Source organism: Anarrhichthys ocellatus, unplaced genomic scaffold (genome assembly GCF_004355925.1).
Source record: "Anarrhichthys ocellatus isolate YVR2014 unplaced genomic scaffold, GSC_Weel_1.0 scaffold2, whole genome shotgun sequence".
NCBI classification, from domain to species: Eukaryota; Metazoa; Chordata; class Actinopteri; order Perciformes; family Anarhichadidae; genus Anarrhichthys; species Anarrhichthys ocellatus.
Genome location: NW_022280032.1, coordinates 1,093,257 through 1,114,473, shown reverse-complemented (window position 1 = coordinate 1,114,473; position 21,217 = coordinate 1,093,257). Strand labels below are relative to the sequence as shown.

General features: G+C 42.0%; 2 protein-coding genes across 4 annotated transcripts in view; one reads left to right on the top strand and one right to left on the bottom strand.

Annotated features, from left to right (window-relative positions):
- The window catches only part of LOC116391350 (GRAM domain-containing protein 4-like), a 16,445-nt gene extending 6,234 nt beyond the window's left edge, over window positions 1–10,211 (top strand). For both annotated transcript variants that reach the window (XM_031861857.1, XM_031861863.1), the window contains exons 10-19: window positions 482–530; window positions 917–988; window positions 1,089–1,132; window positions 1,288–1,397; window positions 1,608–1,762; window positions 4,735–4,882; window positions 5,265–5,358; window positions 5,797–5,887; window positions 6,157–6,225; window positions 6,394–10,211. In XM_031861857.1, the coding sequence (XP_031717717.1) occupies window positions 482–530; window positions 917–988; window positions 1,089–1,132; window positions 1,288–1,397; window positions 1,608–1,762; window positions 4,735–4,882; window positions 5,265–5,358; window positions 5,797–5,887; window positions 6,157–6,225; window positions 6,394–6,501 (940 nt within the window). In that variant the 3' untranslated portion in view covers window positions 6,502–10,211. The remainder of the gene's footprint in view (window positions 1–481; window positions 531–916; window positions 989–1,088; window positions 1,133–1,287; window positions 1,398–1,607; window positions 1,763–4,734; window positions 4,883–5,264; window positions 5,359–5,796; window positions 5,888–6,156; window positions 6,226–6,393) is intronic.
- On the bottom strand, window positions 10,136–20,075 carry cdhr5b (cadherin-related family member 5b). Of its 2 annotated transcripts, XM_031861837.1 has the most exons (15): window positions 19,955–20,075; window positions 18,642–18,817; window positions 18,475–18,531; window positions 17,618–17,707; window positions 17,093–17,179; window positions 16,783–16,884; window positions 16,189–16,362; window positions 15,322–15,412; window positions 15,123–15,220; window positions 14,792–14,995; window positions 14,177–14,287; window positions 14,032–14,098; window positions 13,229–13,474; window positions 12,445–12,614; window positions 10,136–11,585 (listed from the first exon to the last, which is right to left on the bottom strand). In XM_031861837.1, the coding sequence occupies exons 1-15, from the start codon at window positions 20,037–20,039 to the stop codon at window positions 11,040–11,042; spliced, it is 2,304 nt and encodes a 767-aa protein (XP_031717697.1). In that variant the 5' UTR covers window positions 20,040–20,075; the 3' UTR covers window positions 10,136–11,039. The 2 variants fall into 2 exon arrangements, with proteins under 2 accessions (XP_031717697.1, XP_031717705.1); XM_031861845.1 differs by lacking the exon at window positions 13,229–13,474.
- Window positions 20,076–21,217: the final 1,142 nt, after the last annotated feature.

Sequence of the window (21,217 nt, the reverse complement as noted above, 5' to 3'; positions counted from 1 at the left end):
CCCCCCCCCCCCCCCCCCCCCCCCCCCTTTGTCAGCCAATCACACGGCCAGAATCAGAAACCGTAAACCAGGTTCAGCACAGAATTTAATCTCTGCAACAGTGCGTCACACTCTCAAACACACGCACACGCACACACACACACTCTCCTCCTAATAAACGTGTAAACCACTACAGGCCAGCCCTTGATTGGGTTGTTACAGGGGGCTTTTGTTAAGTTCTTTCTTTTAAACTATAAACTACCCCCCCCCCTTCTTTTCCTCTTAAGTAGCTTTAGAGGTTAAATGGATTAAAATACTTCAGTCAGGGAAAGGAAAGGAAACTGATTTTAAAAGCGACACCACAGAAAGGTTTCTTATCTTTTAAAACCACCTGGTAAATCTGAGCAGTTTGAAATTTAAATCCCAGACACACGGATATGTCGTGAGTGTGAAATGATGTCATACATCTCACCTGTGTGTTCCCATGATGCACTTCTCTCAGAGGCTGGAGGATCCAGTGGAGCATCGTACCTGAAGTCTCAGAGCCTGTGGTGAGAGAACTTGTTTTACTCTTGTCTTTGATTTAGTTTTAAATCTTTCTTGTTTCATCTGACAGTGAACAGCTCCACCTGATGGACATGTGACGTTATTACATGCACTGTCAAATTAAGGAATGAGGCTTTGATTGATATAATTAACATTTGGATCTCAGATTTTGCCTTTTTGAGATGAGTTCATAAATGTTACTGTTCTTGGATACAACATGTAGGTACTTGTAGATAATATACTTAAGTATTTCTTTGTCATGTAACTTTATACTGTACTTTTTACAAGTTAGAGGTTCCGCACAGCCGGCAGGTGTTTACAATCACTCTGCTTAAGTTGTCCCGCAGTAAATCAGTGTGCAGGTGATTGACAGGTCTGCTCCGTTTCACAGGAGCCTCCTAAAGAAGACCTCACGGTGTCGGAGAAGTTCCAGCTGGTTCTGGACGTCGCTCAGAAAGCTCAGGTGAGACGTGAAGGAGCAGCCGGAGGCTCTCGGTCACCGTCTGACACCTGCAGGCAGATTTCACAACATGTGTTTGTTTGTTTTTGTTTGGTCCTTACAGAATCTGTTTGGGAAGATGGCAAACATCTTGGAGAAAATAAAGAAGTGAGTTTTCTCTGCACACACTTTGTTTCAGGTTAAAGTGAACTCGTGGTTCATCCAAAGATCTTTAATGTGTGTGTGTGTGTGTGTGTGTGTGTGTGTGTGTGTGTGTGTGTGTGTGTGTGTGTGTGTGTGTGTGTGTGTGCGCGCGCGCGCAGTCTGTTCATGTGGGTTCAGCCAGAGTTGACTCAGAAGCTGTACGTTGGTCTGTGGGTGGCCTTCATCTCGTCCTGCCTGCTGCCGTTCAAACTGCTGGGTTTCTTCATAGGTACGACACAACACCTGTCTGAGAGGACTCCTCTAGACGGCTGAATGCTCTTTCATGCTCTGAGGTTGTAGAAAGTCCTCTTCACAACAAATATATATTTAGTTTCTGTACACGGAGAACAAGACAAAGATCCAAGAAGTGAAAATTAGAGCAAGTGTGTGTGATTCAGTCCTGCAGAGTGTCTCTGATCGGTGTCCTCCTCCTCCTCAGGTGTGTACGCAGGTATAAAGTTCTTCATCATCGACTTCATCTTTAAGAGTTGTCCCAAGCTGAGGCAGCGCTTCGACACTCCGTACATCATCTGGACCAACTTACCCACCGACCTGCAGCTGAAGGAGCGCGGCGGCACCACGCTGAGCAGACGGGTCAGTCCCAACTCTCTGATAAGTGTCCGGCTCACAGACCCGAAGCGCTGGTCTGGTGACACCTGGTGCAAACTGGTGACCGGTTCTTACTGGTCCCAGCGGGGGATCTGATCTGTGGTGGTTTCACTCCTCTGTTGTTGTTTTTCTCTCTCAGCTGTCTGAGTGTGAACAGGTAGGACCACGGTGTGTGTGTGTGTGTGTGTGTGTGTGTGTGTGTGTGTGTGTGTGTGTATAGTCGCAGTGTAGAGGTCAGTATTGTTTATTAGAGATGTAGAATCAATACAATCAGCTGTTGTTGTTGTTAGTAGTCACAGTGATGGTCTGATTTGTTCTGGAGTGAGATATATCAAAACCTACTAGTCGGTGTGTCAGTGAATGTCTCACTCCCGCTCTCCAGAGGATGAACCCTTTAGATTGTAACCTTTCCTGTAGCGCCTCCTGCAGGACGAACTTCGGATCAGATCCAACTTGAACATTCAGGCTTTTACGCTTCAGGTTTGTATCCAAATTTAATGTTTTTACCTGAACTGGGTTGAGTCAAAATCTTTGTTGTCTTCAGCTCAATTTTCAAGTTGGATCTTTTCTGAATTTGTGGATTCCTGCTTCAGGTTTCACGAAAAAGTGCAACAAACATTGATGTTGTCACGCAGGCTTTAGATCAAACAGATACAGCTGCTGACATCAGGAGAGCGCAGGTCGTAAAACTGCTGCTTTTCTGGAAAGTGTTTGTTGTAAAAAAATAAAAAATGCTAATTTGAGTGCGTTTCATAAGACGATCCAACTTTGAAACGATGGTTTACACGTTGATACGTCTCCAGGATTTCTGTCCACTTAAGATGTTAATGACCACTTTCCTCTAGCGCCACCCTGAGGACAAACTCAGATTAAATCTTACCAAGTGTTCCTGTTTTTACCCAAATTTTAAGGTTTGTATCAACATTTTATTTGTGTTTACGTATGTTTTGGGTTCGGTTTTACCACCACTTTGTGAATGAATGTTTGTCGGTTCTTTCCTCTCGCGCCACCTTCATTTTTAGTTCCACTACTGGTAAGACTCTAAGAATCACTATGTGTATACAGTGCATCCGGAAAGTATTCACAGCGCTTCACTTTTTCCACATTTTGTTATGTTACAGCCTTATTCCAAAATGGATTAAATTCATTATTTTCCTCAACATTCTATACACAACAACCCATAATGACAAAGTGAAAACTGTTTTTTGCAAATTTTTGCAAATCTATTAAAAGTAAAGAACAAAAACATAACATGTACAGAAGTATTCACAGCCTTTGCCATGACACTCAAAATTTAGCTCAGGTGCATCCTGTTTCCACTGATCATCCTTGAGATGTTTCTACAACTTGATTGGAGTCCACTTGTGCTAAATTCAGTTGATTGGACATGATTTAGAAAGGCACACACCTGTCTATATAAGGTACCACAGTTGACAGTGCATATCAGAGCATAAACCAAGCCACGAAGTCCAAGGAATTATCTGTAGACCTCCGAGACAGAATTGTATCGAGGCACAGATCTGGCGAAGGGTACACAAAAATTTCTGCAGCATTGAAAGTCCCAATGAGCACAGTGGCCTCCATCATCCGGAAATGGAAGAAGTTTGGAACCACCAGGACTCTTCCTAGAGTTGGCCGCCCAGCCAGACTGAGCGATCGGGGGAGAAGTGCCTTAGTCAGGGAGGTGACCAGGAACCCGATGGTCACTCTGACAGAGCTCCAGTGTTGTTCTATGAAGAGAGGAGAACCTTCCAGAAGGACAACCATCTCTGCAGCAGTCCACAAATCAGGCCTGTTTGGTAGAGTGGCCAGACGGAAGCCACTCCTCAGTAAAAAGCACATGACAGCCCGCCTGGAGTTTGCAAAAAGGCACCTGAAGGACTCTCTGGTCTGATGAAACAAAGATTGAACTCTTTGGCCTGAATGCCAAGCGTCATGGCTGGAGGAAACCAGGCACTGCTCATCACCTGGCCAACACCATCCCTACAGTGAAGCATGGTGGTGGCAGCATCATGCTGTGGGGATGTTTTTCAGCGGGAGGAACTGGGAGACTAGTCAGGATTGAGGGAAAGATGAATGCAGCAATGTACAGAGACATCCTTGATGAAAACATGCTCCAGAGCGCTCTGGACCTCAGACTGGGGCGACGGTTCATCTTCCAACAGGACAACGACCCGAAGCACACAGCCAAGATAACAAAGGAGTGGCTTCGGTACAACTCTGTGAATGTCCTTGAGTGGCCCAGCCAGAGCCCTGACCTGAACCCGATTGAACATCTCTGGAGAGATCTGAAAATGGCTGTGCACCGACGCTCCCCATCCAACCTGATGGAACTTGAGAGGTTCTGCAAAGAAGAATGGGAGAAACTGCCCAGAAATAGGTGTGCCAAGCTTGTGGAATCATACCCAAGAAGACTTGAGGCTGGAATTGCTGCCAAAGGTGCTTCAACAAAGTATTGAGCAAAGGCTGTGAATACTTATGTAGATGTTGTTTTCGTTCTTTATTTTTAATAGATTTGCAAAAATTTGCAAAAAACAGTTTTCACTTTGTCATTATGGGTTGTTGTGTGTAGAATGTTGAGGAAAATAATGAATTTAATCCATTTTGGAATGAGGCTGTAACATAACAAAATGTGGAAAAAGTGAAGTGCTGTGAATACTTTCCGGATGCTGTGTGTATGTATGTATGTGTATGTATGTCATCAGAAGATTTTTGGCACATTTTAAGAACAACAACACAGACAAAGTGAAAAAGAAGCGATCATAGAGTTCAGACCTAATCTGTCAAACAGCTGTGAACACACCTGGACAGGTGAGTTGTTCTTGTTGACTGTACTGCAGCTTCACTCTCTGGCCGTGTTGCTGAGGATGCCACCGCAGTACCTGGTGCTGCTTTTCTAATCCAGTATCTCCCCCCCCCTCCTCCCTCCTCCCTCCTCCCTCTGTCTACCTGTTCAGCTGACCGTGACGGCCGGCCGAGGAACCCTCGGCGCCGCAGCTCCTCTGAGCGTCAGCCGGGACGAGGACGGAGGACGATACTCCAGCACCAAGAGAGGAGCTTTTCACGACGTCTTCAGTCTGCCGGAGAGCGAGCGCCCTCTGACAGGTGGGGAGGAACCGTCGCATCTCGGCTTCACAATTCAAACTGGAGGAAGATTATTTTATTCATTTCTTACAAATTTCTCTGCAGGACCGTGGGAGGATTTAGGCCCCCAAGGCATTGTTCATTCAGCAAAATGTTAAATTATGAGATTTATCTCCGAAAATAAGAGTCCAAATGCTTTTAGGAAGTCTTCACACTGTCTGGAATTTGACTCTGATGGGAAATAACGAATTGTTTATTCAGTTATGGCCCTTAAAAAAATATATAAAACCACTGGAATGAGTCAAATAACCACCATGTTTCCACCCCTAAATCTCCAGAACAAGCTACTTGCAGCAGGTGGCGTCAGCTGTTGTCTGATTCTTGTTTCTGTTTGTTGTCTCAGTGTGTGAGAACGGCTGGCGCTGCTGCCTCATCAACAGAGACAAGAAGACACCGACGGACTACATCCGCAACGGTTACCTCTACGTCACCGAGAAGTAAGGCCCTCACGTCCTGTCGGCTCAGTTTTATTCTTTTCTGTCAAATTTGGTTGTTTTTCTTCCTGAAGATCTGCCTGGTATCTGAGCATATGTACAATTAAATAAATGTCTGTTAGCAGGTGTTACTCTTCAAATTAAAATTAGTCAATGGAGCGATGTAAGCGGGCATGGTGAGGCACAGACGTCTCTGTGTGACTTTAAAATATTCAACTTGAGCAAAAAATGTGTGCTCATCCTGAGATTTTATGATTCTACTTCATAAATGTGCAGAGACTAGAGGGAGATCAAATCTACATTCTGTGAGGCTGCAGAAGAAGAAGTATTAGTTTTAGTAAACAAACTTTATCGTCCAACGCGTTTACAGAAGTTCAGTTAATTATTCATCAACTAGACGTAAAATCCTGCAGCTCTGAGTTTTAACCTCCGTCTCCTCAGCTATCTGTGTTTCGAGAGCTCCAGCTCCAGATCTGGATCCTCAAAGAGGAACAAAGTCATCAAGCTGCTCGACATCACCGACATCCAGAAGGTACGTAGAGTCTCGCTGAACCTCTCACAGAAACAGGACTTCAGTCATCGTCACCTTCGTCATCATCACTGTCGGTGTGCTACACAGTCTGATAAGGAAGACATGGCTGCTTTATACTCTGTATTCCTGTTATCAATCATTTATTCGTCATTACATCAATTCCAGTTTGCTTCATGTTTTTCCTCTTGTTGTGGTTTCAGTACAGGAACTGATGCTGATTCGTGACAGTAAAGTTTATTTCGCCGTGTTGTCTTCTCTGTCACTCACAGTACAAAGTTTTGTCGGTGCTTCCTGGATCCGGGATGGGCATCTCCATCGCGACGCCATCCACACAAAAGGTAGCGGGCCAGTCACGTGTCTATATTAATCAACTCTTTATGTTCAGCACTTGGAGTTGCATTTGATGTATGACTCGTGCTTTATAGACACAGTCTGATTGATTGATAACATAGAAGTTCAGTAAAGTAGAAGTAAATGACACTGACTTACCTTCTGTTCTCCTGCAGCCCATGGTGTTCGGCGCGATGATCCACAGAGACGAGGCCTTCGACGCCATCTTCACTCAGTACAACAAGATCCTTAACATGACGACAGCCACCGGCCCGGAGACATAGTAACACCTCCACAAGATGGCTGCCGTCTCTCTCTCACACACACACACACACACACACACACACACACACACACTTCACTGTGTTCATCGCTGACGTCTTCAAACAGCTGCTGATTTTAGTTTGAGCTGCTCTCGTGTGATTTGAGCCGCCCCTTCAGTCATCAAACTAAATATTGATTAATATTACATCAGCCGATTTCCAACAAATATCTGATTCTATGTCAGAATCAGCCAACGACCAATACGACCAAAACTGACCACTGTTCCTTAACTGTTACAGAAAGCTCCCACAGAACAGACAACTGAACGGCCATCCTGACTGCTAATTTACCGTAAATTCTCAAATAATCGCCTGCATAAACAAATAGAGACCAAAGCTTTGAGGGTGACGTTAGCTGTGCTACGTGGTCTCACGGGATAAATTCACTATAAACAACATTTCTGTACAACAGTAGCTCACCACTCAAACACTTTCTGTTTAACATCAGTAATTGTTTCCAGTTGCTTCTACTTTTTTAATTCTATCCGTGTTCAGCTGCAGTCAGTGAAGCTCAAAACTTCCTGCACAGATGCTTCACATTAAAAGCCCTCCAAGGGCACAATCCCTCCTTTACTTGGTAGGCTTTGTGAAACACGAGCTACGGCATTGTTGAAAATCAGTCCGAAAGAAGCATTTCTGCATTTTAATTCCATCGCCGCGGTTTGTTGAGGCCGTTGTGTATTTTCAGTTTACTTCCATGGAGGTACATTAAGATATTACACCAAAAAGTTTACTACACAATGTGAGGTGACTGTGAGGTGTTGGCATTTTTGATAATTGATTACTCATTTAAGTCAATTATCAATCAAAAACTTGAATCGTTCTTTGTTGAAAACTGAATATCTCTGTTTTGGACTGTTCGTCGGGCAAAACAAGACATTTGAAGACCTTCGAATCAGTGAAAGTTATAAAGAGACAGAAATACCATAAAACGGATAAACCCACTTGTATCAAACAATAATAGATCTCACTTGTTCATTTTAAAGACTTTGGCGTCAACTAGTGATAAAACTAAAAATATGATCTTTAAAGTGGGGCTGCAACTTACAATTATTTACATTTAAATTAAATAAGTTGGTCTAAAAAATTTGAAATTTGGGGGAATTGTCCAGAAGCCATCAATATATTTTTCTTTTGTCTGACAAATAGTTCAAAATATTCAGTTTATAACGATAGAAACACCGTACTTACTTTCCTTATGGCAGCGTCACACTGACATATTTTACACCGATTTTTCTGAAGAAAAAGAAAATGTGTTTTAGACTTACTGTGAAACAACAGATTAAACTTATTATTAGCAGATTAACATCTTTAAACCTCATTAAGTTACATTAGTGTCTTCAGGGATTTGTAAAAAGTTCATCGTACGACTCTGTATTGTACTTAGCAGCTAAGCCTTACAGTCAGTTATGGTATGCTTTTGATGGTTTGTGTTCTGTATGAATGTTCTAGAACATTCAATGTAAACCACAGAATTAACCAACGTAGCTTCTTTTTGTGTCTCAGCTAAAAGCTTCAAAGCTAAAGCTAATAATCTAAACCACTAAATTTACTTCAGTGTCGCTCTTTTTTATTTTAGCTGAAAGCTAACAAGCTAAAGCTAACAGTGTAAACTAGTAAATGTACTTCAATGTAGCTCTTTTTTATTTTAGCTAAAAGCTAACAAGCTAAAGCTAACAGTGTAAACTACTGTATTATTGCGTAAACAATATGTTTTTGTGATATTGTTCTGACTTGAGAGGGTGTTCATGAGATTTGTCCAACGTGGGAACACATTTTTTAATTTATTTTGATACCACTTGAACGCAGCACAAATGCCCTATCTCCCAATGTTAAAGTAAGCGAAACATAATGCGTGCGTAAACAAACAAACAAACGGATAAAGCGAGCCTAAAACTCACTAACTGTTGTTGATCTTAACGTTAGCCGACGTGTTTTCTTGTTGGTACGGAGTTTCAGCCTCGACTAAGAGGCTAAACAAAAGGCTAAAATATATATATATTTTAAATATGTTGAGCTCCTGTTTAAAGTGTCAATAGACAAGTTTTTTTGCTTTGACTCATCAATATATCCTAAATGTTGTTTGCACGATGTAATGGCTACGGCGGTGGAACAACCGACGTAACTTTGGAAAACAAATTGCAGCCGCATTGGGAAGTCATTCTAATATAATATATTTCTTTCTTTCTTTCCCCCAATGGTCTGAATAAATACAATTTACTAAAGCTAATAAGTGGCCTTTGAGTAAAACGGAAAGCGATCAATAACACCACTTGTAAACGCGAGAGGGGGAAAGTTGAAAAGTTGTCTATTGCCACTTTAAGTATAACTTCTTTTTTTTTTCCTAACCGGCTAAAGCTAAACAAGCTAAAACAAAACGGTGACATTTTTTCTGTCCAGATTCTCTTTTTACTTTGTTCAGAGCCGGCAGGTGTTAAACAGAATAAATTACAAAACTAATTTGTTCTCACAAACAAATGATTGTTGAGCTACTTGGCTTTTAAGCTTTTAATTTAAAATTTGAACCGAGATAAGTAGACGACGTGCTAACGGGCGTTCTTAGTTTTTACATTAATTAAGGAAACCACTTATTTTGCGTCCTGATGAAGTGTTTGCTAGCCAGCTAAAGAGCAGCCATCTTACATTTTATAATAGTGTGTCTGTTCCTGTTCGTCGCCACCAGTCTGTCACTCTGTATTAACTATTAACTGTCAGTCTGAAGGCTGTCGCACCAGCATTTATTACTTTTATTTCACGGGAAATTCACTCAAAAAAAAAAAATTGTCTAAAAAAACAAACTGTCCAAAATAGATCCTTTTTGATTAAAATGAGGTAATGTTTCTGGTAATAATTGTTTTTTAAATTGAACATACATTTTAATGAAAGCGTCAGTATAACATTATATCAATGTTTTTATTCAAACATGTTTTGATAGATCTTTCTCACTTCAGTGATCGGGCCTCTCAAAGCTCTTTCGTTGCCAAGTATTTTGTCTTTTGTAGTTTTTGATTTTGTTTCTCATGAAAATAAAAGTTTTAGCTTTTTTTGTTTTTTATTGTTGCAGTATTGATGCCAGTTATTAACGCCACGTTGCCTCATCTAGACTGTGTGTTCTGCGCTTCCTGATTCCTAATCTTCCTCCGTTTGTTTCGTGGATTCTCAGGTTTTAGTTTCCGCCTCGTTTACGTTCACGTCTTCTGTCGAGTCTTTCGGATTTAATGGTTTTATAAAATGGTGTCATTGTACAAATAGGTGTTTTTTTTTTTTTTTTTTTGTTTTTTTTTAAATGAGATGATTTCTGTGTTAAGTGATGTAGATTTTTTAAAATTGAAGTAAAATCAAATGTCAAACACTGAGTCTTGTTGTTTCTGTGCAGTACCCGCTTCAGCCTGTTGGTGTCAGTAGAGAATCATCTGCAGGTTAAATTCTTCCTCTGTGGTTTCAGAAGGAAAGTTTGCATCTCTTTTTGAATCATTAAGGAGACTGTATGAACCACATATTAAATATAATCAGTTAATTAATATTGACAGGAATCTCTTATTTTTTGATGAGTTAAAACAATACAGGTTGAAAAACTGATAAATAAATAGCTTTATAATGAATAAGAGTTTATTAACGGTTTGTACCAAACGATCAACAGACACATTTTATTTCCATTCCATCAGTTCATCTGCTGACAAACGTTTCTGTTACCTGCTCTGTGTTATTTAATGTAAGTTCAGAGTTTGCTTCTGTCATGATGTTTTACAGCCTTCGGTATCAGCAGGGAGGGTTTTATTATCACCAGACTAACAGCAGGTGTGCGTGTTTTTATCTCCGGCTGTTTCTCTCCCTGCATTTTCTAGATTCAAACGACATGATTGTATTCATCCGTCAGTGCTGAACGACCATCGTAACCAGTGAATCATCAACTCAAAGTACCAGTAAATCTGGGAACTTCTCTGCCAAATATATAAAAGGAGAAGATAAAAGACTAAACTCGCTTTCATTCTTTGAAAATAAAGGATTAAGAATGTGCTGTAACGCCTTAACACACAAGTTAGTAAGTTTAAAATACATATTTGATTTTAGTGAATATAAATCAATACCTTTTAAAAAGTTCATAAAACAATCTTCACTATAACTGCACTACTAGCAAGGACCACTAGGGGGTCTATAGAACACTATTAGTAGCCTGAAACTGATTTAAAACATGAACCTAATATCTTTATTCAGGTTACTCTACATTAATTATGACACTTGGAAGTATTTACATAAACAATAAAATGCCGTAAAAGGTTCAATTTATTTAAAAGCTTCACACACACGGCGCGTATTAATTATGAATTATATAATATTTTTAATGGTTTTCCATAAGGTGTGTTCAGTGCTGGTTCTGTGTCACTGGTCCTCTGTCATTAATTGATGAGGCAGATTATTACAAGACTGCTGATAAATCATTAGACTTCTATTACGGGCGGTTTCCCGCTACGTACTTGTCTTTCCCTTTTGGCGCCTTTTCACAGACTAACGGTCAACGCTTCGTCACCCTCCGAGTCGTCTTCCCGATCCTCCATCTTCACCCCAAGTCCACTGTCCAGATCCGCGTCGTTAAAGCCGACCCTCTGGGTTTTTACCCGCGGGCCGTCGTCTTCGTCTTCGTCGTCCTCTCTGCCACTGGACGACAGCTCCTCGTCTTCCTCCTCGCTGTCGTCCTCTCTGCTGTCTGGGATGATGACCACCTCCTCCTTGGCGTTGGGGTCGATGTCCTCTTTGAACCAGACCGCCTTGTATCCGTCGTCCACGCGTCTCTCCTTGGTCAGGATGGGTCTAACCTCCTTCTCCTCGTTGTCGGCGCTGTCCGAGCCCGCCTGGCTGACGTCGTCGCGCGGGAGGGCGCGCAGCGGCACCGGAGACTTGGCGACGAGCGGAACTTCGCCCGCCCCTCCACCGGCCCTCACGCTTCCCGCCGCTGGGCCACCGGAGCCAGTGCTGTCTCCATCTTCGTCGTTTTGGAAGGCCTCATTGGTGTACTGGATGGCCCCCTTCTGACCGCCCTGACCCAGCTGTGGAAAGAAAACACATTCTCTTAAAATCAAGATTAATAGTTCAAAGTCCTGTTGGTGACCACGAGAAGCTGCAGTGTTTATTACATACCACACTATGGTAAACTATTGGGCCTGGCTTCCATTGAATGTTTTTCCCACGAGTTTTACATTCAGGCCCAATGTCCCCGTAAAACCTCAAACCCTGAACCCTCAGGGACTTACTGACATCACCTGTTAAACAGTCGAGTGTGAGAGACGGTGAAGGCTTAAAATGGTGTAAATACGAATGGGACAAGGCTTTGCTGCAGCATCAAAGTCTGTGAGTGTGGAGGTTGGGATTGGGCCTTAGTCCCTCCAGGTTTGGGGGCCTTTAAAGAAGGTTCTCATGGATGTATTGAGGAGAACAGGATGCAGCATTCAAGAACAACTCCCCTATGAAAGTTGCTCGCACAAATGCCGAAAAAGGCTCTGCAGGCTTCCTTCCGCTGTTTTTAGGCCCATAGAGCGAGCTCAGTAGGACTCTACGTCGGAGACTTTCAAAATGTTATTGAACCAAATTCTTTCCAGAGATTATGACTTGAATTTTGAAAGACATTTGGAATTCTAGAGCGCAAATCTTCCAAATCTGGTCCATCTTTAGAACAATAAAGATGGACCTAGAAGAAAGGGGAGGTGTTAACAAGTTTCATTTAAATCTGACCATTAGTTGAAGTGATTTCTGTCTCAGATTCCTGTAAAATAGATGTGTTAAAATGAGATTAAGTTGGTCTCTTATACAAAGTGTTCTGCACAATAATCCTAAATCAGTGACGGAGTTGAGTCCCTGTACTCGCCCCTTCATTCACTCCGAGCATTTTCACAACCAGTTTGAACTTACAGAGCTTTGGAACACGCTGGCTTCAAAGATCTTCCTCCAGTCTGCGTCCCCCCTCCGGATGCGAAGTGCGAGCACCACGATAACCACCAGACAGACGAGCAGCAGGACCCCCAGGGTCGCACCGAGCGCTGCCATGTCCACCGGCCCGTAGCCACCGGACGGTACGATCACTGCGGGAACAAAAGCAACTAAATACAGAAACCCAGCTAGATCTGGAACCAGAGTGGCGGTAAATCTTAAGTGCAACATTCTAAACAGATAAATAGTCTGGACCGAGTCTGGACTGGGTTAGTGTATGACATCAGACCTTTTGAACTCCAGCTGGCAACAAATTTCCCTCCTTCACCACTAACACTTGCGTTTTATGCTTTAACATTTTTTATGGCAAAATATACAATGATGTTTTTTGGCACTTTTTTTTATCAAATTACATACTATACTTTTTTAAATTTGTTAAGGCATACTATACTATGACATTATTTATGACTTTTGTATGACACACTAAAATCTGACATTTTTTATGTTTGGGGTTTTTTTTTTTTGTCGAGCTGGTTTAGCATTGAGCTGGAGGATGACTACAGGAAGGTCTGTGCAAATATTGACTGCTGTCACTGTGGTTGGTTGCTTTTCATGTCAACAACAAGACACTTTGTCTTTGCTCTTGATCACATTGTGAACTCTACTATTACAGGAACTTAAAAGACCGCGTGAGGATCGCTCTCATCTCAGCATAACAGGAAGACATTCAATATGGCGGAGGGTGTTGAGAGAAAAGTGTGACCACCTGTGTGAGGGTGAGCTGTGCTGCCTGTGGAGGCGCTTCCTTCACTGGTCACACTGGGATTAATAGTGGAATTGCTGCCTTCACTGGTCGTGCCAGCGGCGGTAGTTGAGAGGCTGATGGAGGTGGATGCAGTGGGGTTGGAGGTGGACACTTCTTCTGTGGTTTTGCTGTCGGTGGAGGTTTCCCCTATTGACGTCGTGGCCATACTGTCTGTGGTGCTCAGAGGCAAACTGGTGGTGGTTAGACCTATGAGGAGAACACACTTTGAAGCGTTGTGGTTTCACCTCGTGCTCCTGTTCTCTCCCAACTTTAATGGTTCTTCAGACCGGAATTTTCCACTTGAGTTATTTGCACAAAGCTGACTGCCAGAAGATTTTTTAAATGAACTTTGCTACGAACAATCACTGGACCCCAACGGTGCAGACATGTGCTCCAGCTAGCTAAGACTGCATGAAGAGGTCTTTGACCACATCCAAGTGAACTCTGTTGCAGTTTTTGGTGACATGAGAGCAGACCAACCACAGGACTGTGCCACAGAGGAGACATGGCACAATAAAAAAAGAAGAACCGAAAGCAGTTGAAATGGAAATATCAGCCTCTGCTTCGCACGCAATAAATGAGACAGACCGAACGGGTTGACCCAGGGACAAAATGTACACCTACAAGCTCTTCATTCTGACCCTCATGTTTGCATGTATTTGATCGTCCTGCGTTACATTGGAGGATAACGCTGCGTTGATGAAGCAGAGCCAGAGCGGTTTAGTTGTCTGTAATAGAGCCGTCTGTGAGGGGTTTCCTCCTACCTGAAGTCACCTCCAAAAACAGCTGTGCTGAAGCTGATTCTCCGTTAGCCGTGTCCAATGCCACCAACTGGAAGAACGAAGTTTCAGTGGAAAATTACAATCATCATTCAGTGACTTTAAGTTTTAGTAGAAGTTGTTAACTCACTTGTAGAGATAATGTTTGCTCTGGGAGATCCGTTGTCATGAACAAATAGCCGCCAACGATGGAGACATCACTGTGCCCATCGAAGGAGTAGGTGATGTGGGGATTTATACCCTGTTTTAACAGAAGTGAAAAGGTTAGTGCAACACATCAAGTGGACAGACAACTCCCGAGAAAGACTTCCTCGGCCATCAAACACTCAATAACAGTACGATGAATGTTCAGTTAAACAGTAGACCATCGCTTTTAGTTCACAACAAAGCTGCTTCAGCCAGCAGAGTTAGCTGAAGTTAAGAGGGTTTACCAAACATGTTGAACTGTTAATGCAAAGTATTCAGGTGCACTACCTTCCAGTTTAACCTCTAAATACAGTTTAAAAAAGAAACAGCCTCTCCGATCAAAGGTTTGTGTTTCTGGACAATTTCTTGACGATCTCAGATATTAACTTGTTGAGTAAAATGTTTTTATTACTGATAAAAAGATGACAGACAAAAGAACAAAAACTAGAAACTACAATTTCACTTTTAGAAAAACTGAATGTCAGAAGTAAATCTTCAACATTTCCACTCTACTGAAAATGTAGGTAAAAACCGGAGGGTGGAAAGAGGGTGTTTTTACCCCAGTGGCCATGTAGTCATCGTCCGTGGCGAGGATCCGCAGCGGCTCATCCTTGGCCTTCAGGTCCATCGCCATGATGCCCACTCCGGTGATGACGCCGTTGTACTGAGGCCTCTGAAACTGTGGATGGTGGAGACTCTTCACCTGAACGTTGACCGTGACGGTGGTGGTGGCAAACTGAAAACTGTTTGTCTTCTGAGCAGCCTGGGAGAGACAAACAGAAGGACTGTAACCATTTCTGATCACTCAGTTGCAGCACTACGCAACATCAACACAGATCAGACGCCATCATTTGAACGACACATTGGATAAAAACAAGTTTTCTCTTTACCAGAACTGTCAGACTGATCGGCTCCAACACATCCGCCGGCTTCAACATGGTGATGTTCCCCGTGTTGGGGTTGATCTGAAACAGACCGCCTCCATCTCCTAAAACAAAGACAGACTGAGCTGCTTCTACCTGCCGATCATCAACAACTTATATCAGTGGATGTTGACGTCAGACTGAGGAACAATCCACTGTTGCTTACCGGCCAAGAACGAGTACGTCACTTCCTCGTTTATCCCTGAATCTCCGTCGATGGCGTACAGCGGTCCTGGTTCCAGAGGTAACACTCCGGTCTGCAGAGGACAAAACACCCTGATCATCATCAGCATCATCATCATCATGTGCCTAAGTCGGCGATGGAAGTCGTCGTTTGGCGTGAACACAGACAGACATTAGAGGCTGCATTGATGCCTCAGTCTGCTTCAAACTAAGGGCTTGTCAGATTGAAACCTTTCGGAACGCAGAATAGTTTTTTTGGACAAGGTGAGGTGTGTGGAGGTGTGAAAGTAGGGGTTTGAACTTCCCTGTCGAGCTCTCTTTATCCATTCTTCGCACAACTACTTCTGTCTCTTTTCATACGCTCAACCGTCCAAATGTAGCGAAAATCATTAAAAATAATCTGAATTAATGTCCGTTTCCAGACACTACCGTTGTGCGATTATTAGGAGTTGGTTCGTGGAGATAAACAGCTGGTGGCTCTAATTTTCTAGTCGGGTGCCGTTGATGAAGAAAACACAATGTAAATATGGCATTTATGTCGGCTTTATGTATACATTTGAGGAATGCTACAGTCTCTTCATCGCTCCACACAGAGCTGATGTTTTCATCTCTTCAGTGGAATCATCATGTTCTTCATGCAGAGTCTGTTTTCCCGTTACACTCTGTCACATTTTGCTTTTATATTAAAAACAAAACAAAAACGTTTCTACTTTCTTGTAGTATCTGGACGTGTGCACCGATATCCCTTTTTGAACGATTCATGGCATCAAGTTAAACTTCAGTGAGGGAGCTCGCTGATTGGCTGCTCACGGATAAAACACTAATACAGTTTCCAGATAAAGTGTCGCACCTCTTGTTCGTTTAAGACGACCCTGCCGGTGTAGCCGTTGCTCTGGCAGATCACAGCCCCCCCAACCTCGTGTTTGCTGCACGGCTGGAACCACGGCGGCCTGTTGTCACCGTCCAAGATGGTGACCAGGATGGTGGTGGTGGCAGTGAATGAAACACCGGCCAACGGCGTGTCCTTTTAAAAGAAGAGAGACAATCTGATTATTTTAATACAACGTAGCTACAGTACGACAGTCGGCAGATCACTGAGAAACTGGACTGAAACTTGTCTCACAAGGTTCAGCTGTTCAGGGACTCAACATCCTGTAAAATCCAAACATTTTACAGAACCTGCAAATTAGCACACTTATTATTTTGGCTCCTGATTTTAATTTAAGTCTCTGGACGACAATATATATTAGCGTCAGTCAAATTTGAGTCCTTTTGACTTGTGTTAGCTTTAGTCAACAACAAACAAAATCATTTTAGAATTCACATGATGTCTCAAACGCTTAAGAGAGCATGTCTGACCTCCAGACACTGAAAGAAATATTTGATTTCATTGAATCTGACAAAGGGAAATCAGAGTTTGGAAGCAGCAGTGAGCAGTACTCACCTGAGCGGTTAATATCAGTTGGACATTTTGGACCTTCTCGTAGTCGAGACGCATCGCAACGAGGAGATCCGGGTTGGTAGACGACATCAGCGTGAAGCCGTTCTGCAGAAATGCAACGTCTTTAGATCCGACCCTTTAGCTAGCAGTTTCCTCCTACGTCCAGTCTTTGTGCTAAGCTAAATATTTCCTGGGCATGTATTAACAGATTAAGCAAATATCTCATCAGACTCCGGGGAAGACAAACAACAAGAAGATTTATCTAAATATTGGACCTACTGAGAGATAAAAGAAGAAAAGGAGGAGATCTTACAAATTCAGACGTCAGCGTGTAGGAGATCGTTTGAACATCTAAGTCCGTGGCTTCGAAGCGGCCTACACTTGTGCCTAAAGGAGACATCTGGGACAAAAAACGTCAGAGTGATTAAATATGAATCTGAATCACAGTTTTTACACATCAGCAGCCACATCACTGCTTTTTTTTTCTGGAAACTCTTTGACACTTGCATCAATAGACCCATATAAACCTATAAAGTTCCTATTCATACCAAAAGTATCTGTTGAATATGATATTCCAATCATGGGTGTTGAGCTGCACACTAGAGCCTAAAATAGGATTGTGTTTCTTTCATTGTAACCAAACCATGAAATGTATGTCCACATAGTTTTGGCCATCTAGTGTACTGTAATCCAGAGTAACTTGGATGTTAACACGGGATGAAAATAAATTCATTAAAACAACATTTTGTCATTGGTCAGGTCTGTAAGGCAACAAACAAACAGCTGAAATGCTGAACAATAATTTGTGTGTATCTAAAGGTATTCATCAGACTCTTACCTCACTGACATTGACGTGGTACGGGTTCTGGTCAAAGACCGGATGGTTATCATTCACATTTTCCAAAACTACAACAATGGAGAGAGATAACTGGAAACAAAGAGACAAAAAGCCTGGTTCAAACTACTTGTTTTGCTATTGATTTTATATCCTTGTTTGATACAACTTTCATTGCAAAGAACTTGTAAATAATATGTAACTGTACATTAAGAATATGAAATAAATCAAAGACAGAATTCTGACATCCATCTGTCTAACCTGTACAGACTCCTTAAGCATCAGTAGAACCTTTTCAAAAACTTGGATAACCTCCTCAGACACCCAGAGAACCTCCTCGAACATCTGTATAGTTTTTTTTAAAGAACCTTTACAACCCCCTCAACCCCCTGGAGAACCTTCTCAAGCACCTCTACATTTTATTTCAGAATCGTACAGGCTCCTTATGCATCTCAAACTGCTGGAGAACCTCCTCAAGCTCCTGGATATTGTTTTAAGAACCTGTACAGTCTCCTCAAGGATCTGTAGAACCTCTTTGAGGAACCTCTACAACCTCCTCAAGCCCCCAGAGAACCTCCTCAAGCACCTGTACCTCATTATCAGGTACCTGTAATACCTCCTGAAGCCCATAGAGAACATCTTCAAGCACCTGGAGAACCTCCTCGATACCTCTCTTCAAGCACATGCACCACCTCTTCAAGAACCTTCACAACCACCCCAAGAACCTAAAGAATCTCCTCAGGAACCTCATCAAAAATAATTTGCTCATTTTAACAGTTTGATTACAACACAAAGTGAAAAGTCACGACAGGACAATGTCTAAAGAGTTTAACATGTTTAGTGTATGAAGAAAGAGTTACCATGCTGCCGGTGGCCCTTTCACTGCAGATGATATCGACTACATGAGTTCTTCCAGTCTGCAAACAAAACCAAACTTTTATGCTCAACAGGTATTTTGACAGACGAGTATCTAAACTGAGATAAGGGGGTTGGATCCGTTTGACACCATAAGTCACGACCTACATACCTCATAGTCCAACACCCTCGCAGCTACCAGGTTGTTTCCAGCCAAGCGGAACGGGTTGTCGGGGTTTGCAGGAGGTTCGAACTCGACGGTCACCCCGGCTTGGATGACGATCGTCAGCACGAGGGCACCCACCGTATTGTTTTCTGGAAAATTCACCAATGAAGCTGCAGAACAGACTGTTGGGAAAGAGGAAGAAGAGATGAATTAGAGAATGAAAAGTCCAGTACAGTTTCATCTGTGTATGTCCAGCACAAAGCATCGGAGTGATCGCTCAAAATTATGAAAAACTTTGATGTGCTTAGAGGTTCAGACCCGGCATGCACGGAAATATTCTCAAAAATACTTAATAAAGATGTGAAGGTTCAAACGTAGTATTAGCTTGACAAGCTTGGTAGAATCTGGTCAGAGCGTATTAAATTACATCACAAGTAAGTAACATGTTATTCTATGCTTTGGCCACAGCACTCTGAAGCTACTTTATGGAATCATTCTTGTTATGCATTTGGTAGCTTAGGTTGTTGTCCTGCACCGCCAGATCGGAGCATATTTGATCAGTGAAGTTGCAATTCTTTTATTAAACAGGTCGATCCGGAAACAATTTAGAGACAACTGCAACTCTAGATGGGAGACAAAAAAAAACATCTTCCTATTTTTTAAACTTTTTAAACGAAACATTTTCTTTTTTTTGTATGAATGTGGTTTACAGGTACAGTGTTTAACCAGCTGAAAATAAGAATAGCTGTGTTTCTGTCTCTCAGAAGGAGCTGTTTATATCTGCAAAAGGAGGTTGTGTCCTCTTCACGGAGCCGGCCGCCATGTTTCTACAGCAGCCAAGAACAGATGAACCAAACACTGGCCTGACATAGAGCCGTTCACGTTTTGACATTTTTTCGTCGGCCCCTGAAGTTCAAGAAGTTTCAGTTGGTTGCGAACTGCAACCTCATAGACGTTGTTGAATCCTTTACACTGGACCCTAAATGGCCAGCTGCTGGTTAATAAAAGCCCCAAATCAACCATAGATCAATTGATAAATAATCATAGTTTGCATCCCTAAATTGAAGGTCTCCACCCTTCACCTCTCTGGCCTCCACTGAGCTGTTTCAATGTCACACTTCTTCCTGTTTCAGTCGCCTGAGCTCCCTCTGGTTTTTATTCCACTTGTATTTTATTTATGTAAATTCTCACATTGCGAGTGGTTATAACTCATCTGTCTCTACCACAGGCAACATGTTAGCACACTGTTATCACTCTCTGTGAGGTGACACCACCAGATAAAACCAGCCTGAGGTCAACCAGCAGATTTCAGTACTCACTGTTGGCAGCAGACGTTCGAAGCAGAATCAGAAGTAAAAAGCAGACGGACGTCCTCACGGTGAAGTATGGATGAATCCCGTCCATGTCTCCGTTCACCTCGTCTGAACTGATCCGTCTCTGCTCTCGACTTATCTTTCTCAGCTTTATGGCTTCGGTGGACTTTTCCCCGTCATAAAAACATAGCACACGTCTGTTTGTGCTATGTCATATAAAGCCTTATTTGACTTGAGGCTCATCCTGGTTACATGTTTACACTTATACAGAAGTTGAAAGAATTTATGAAGTCATTAATTAAGTTTTTTTATCAACTCATTTCTTCATATCAGCATGTGATATGATCCTCTTCTCCAGTGTCCCGTCATCCAGAGTTCAAGTCTCCATTTGTGGTTGACAACAAAGACGGAACAAACGCATGAATACAGGAAAGAAACCACAGACGTGTATATTTAATGTGGAGGTTTAGATTTCTATTCTCTTTTACACGTCAACACGAAGATATCCAAACTAGTACTACTCTTACTATAGGCTACTAGTACTACTCTTACGAATCTAGTACTACTCTTACTATACTAGTACTACTTTAATATAAAAAAGAAAAAGTCTTTTAATTATTGTTAAGTGGTTCAAAATAGCTTCAATGAACTCAACCTAGATTTATCACATACGTAGTTATTTTTACAACATTCTTTTCCTCCTTTATTGATTCAAAGGTTCTAATAATTATGAATTATAACTTTATCCGTTGATGAAAATTCTTCCAAGGTAAGTACATTTCTACAGTTTTAGGATTTTCATATTCACAAGTGTTGTAGTCTGGACCTCAGTTGTTAAGTTGTGCTGCAATTCAATTTATAAACCAATATTAAATAAAATATTTGCATCATATAACAAAAGGCTTGAAGTTTTTATAATTTATGGGACGATTATAAACAAAACTTTTGTGGCAGACGTGTGTGCACGCCATGAATAAACAACTAATAATTATTCCACCCTAACATGCTTCTTAGTACATTAAAACAGTATGTGATGTATTTTAGTAGACCGAAACCAACAGTACGTGAACCGCATACTATTTCCTGTGAAATACTAGAGGATGGAAATACTGGACACTACCGCCGCGTTAATATCCCACAATGCAATGTGGTAGTGATGAAAACACTGTAAAGCTTCAATTTAGCGTCAGTAAGATTCGACTTTCCAATATTTTTATTAGATTCGACTTTATGATTCTTACTAACTTGCACTAAAAAGGCACGCATGGC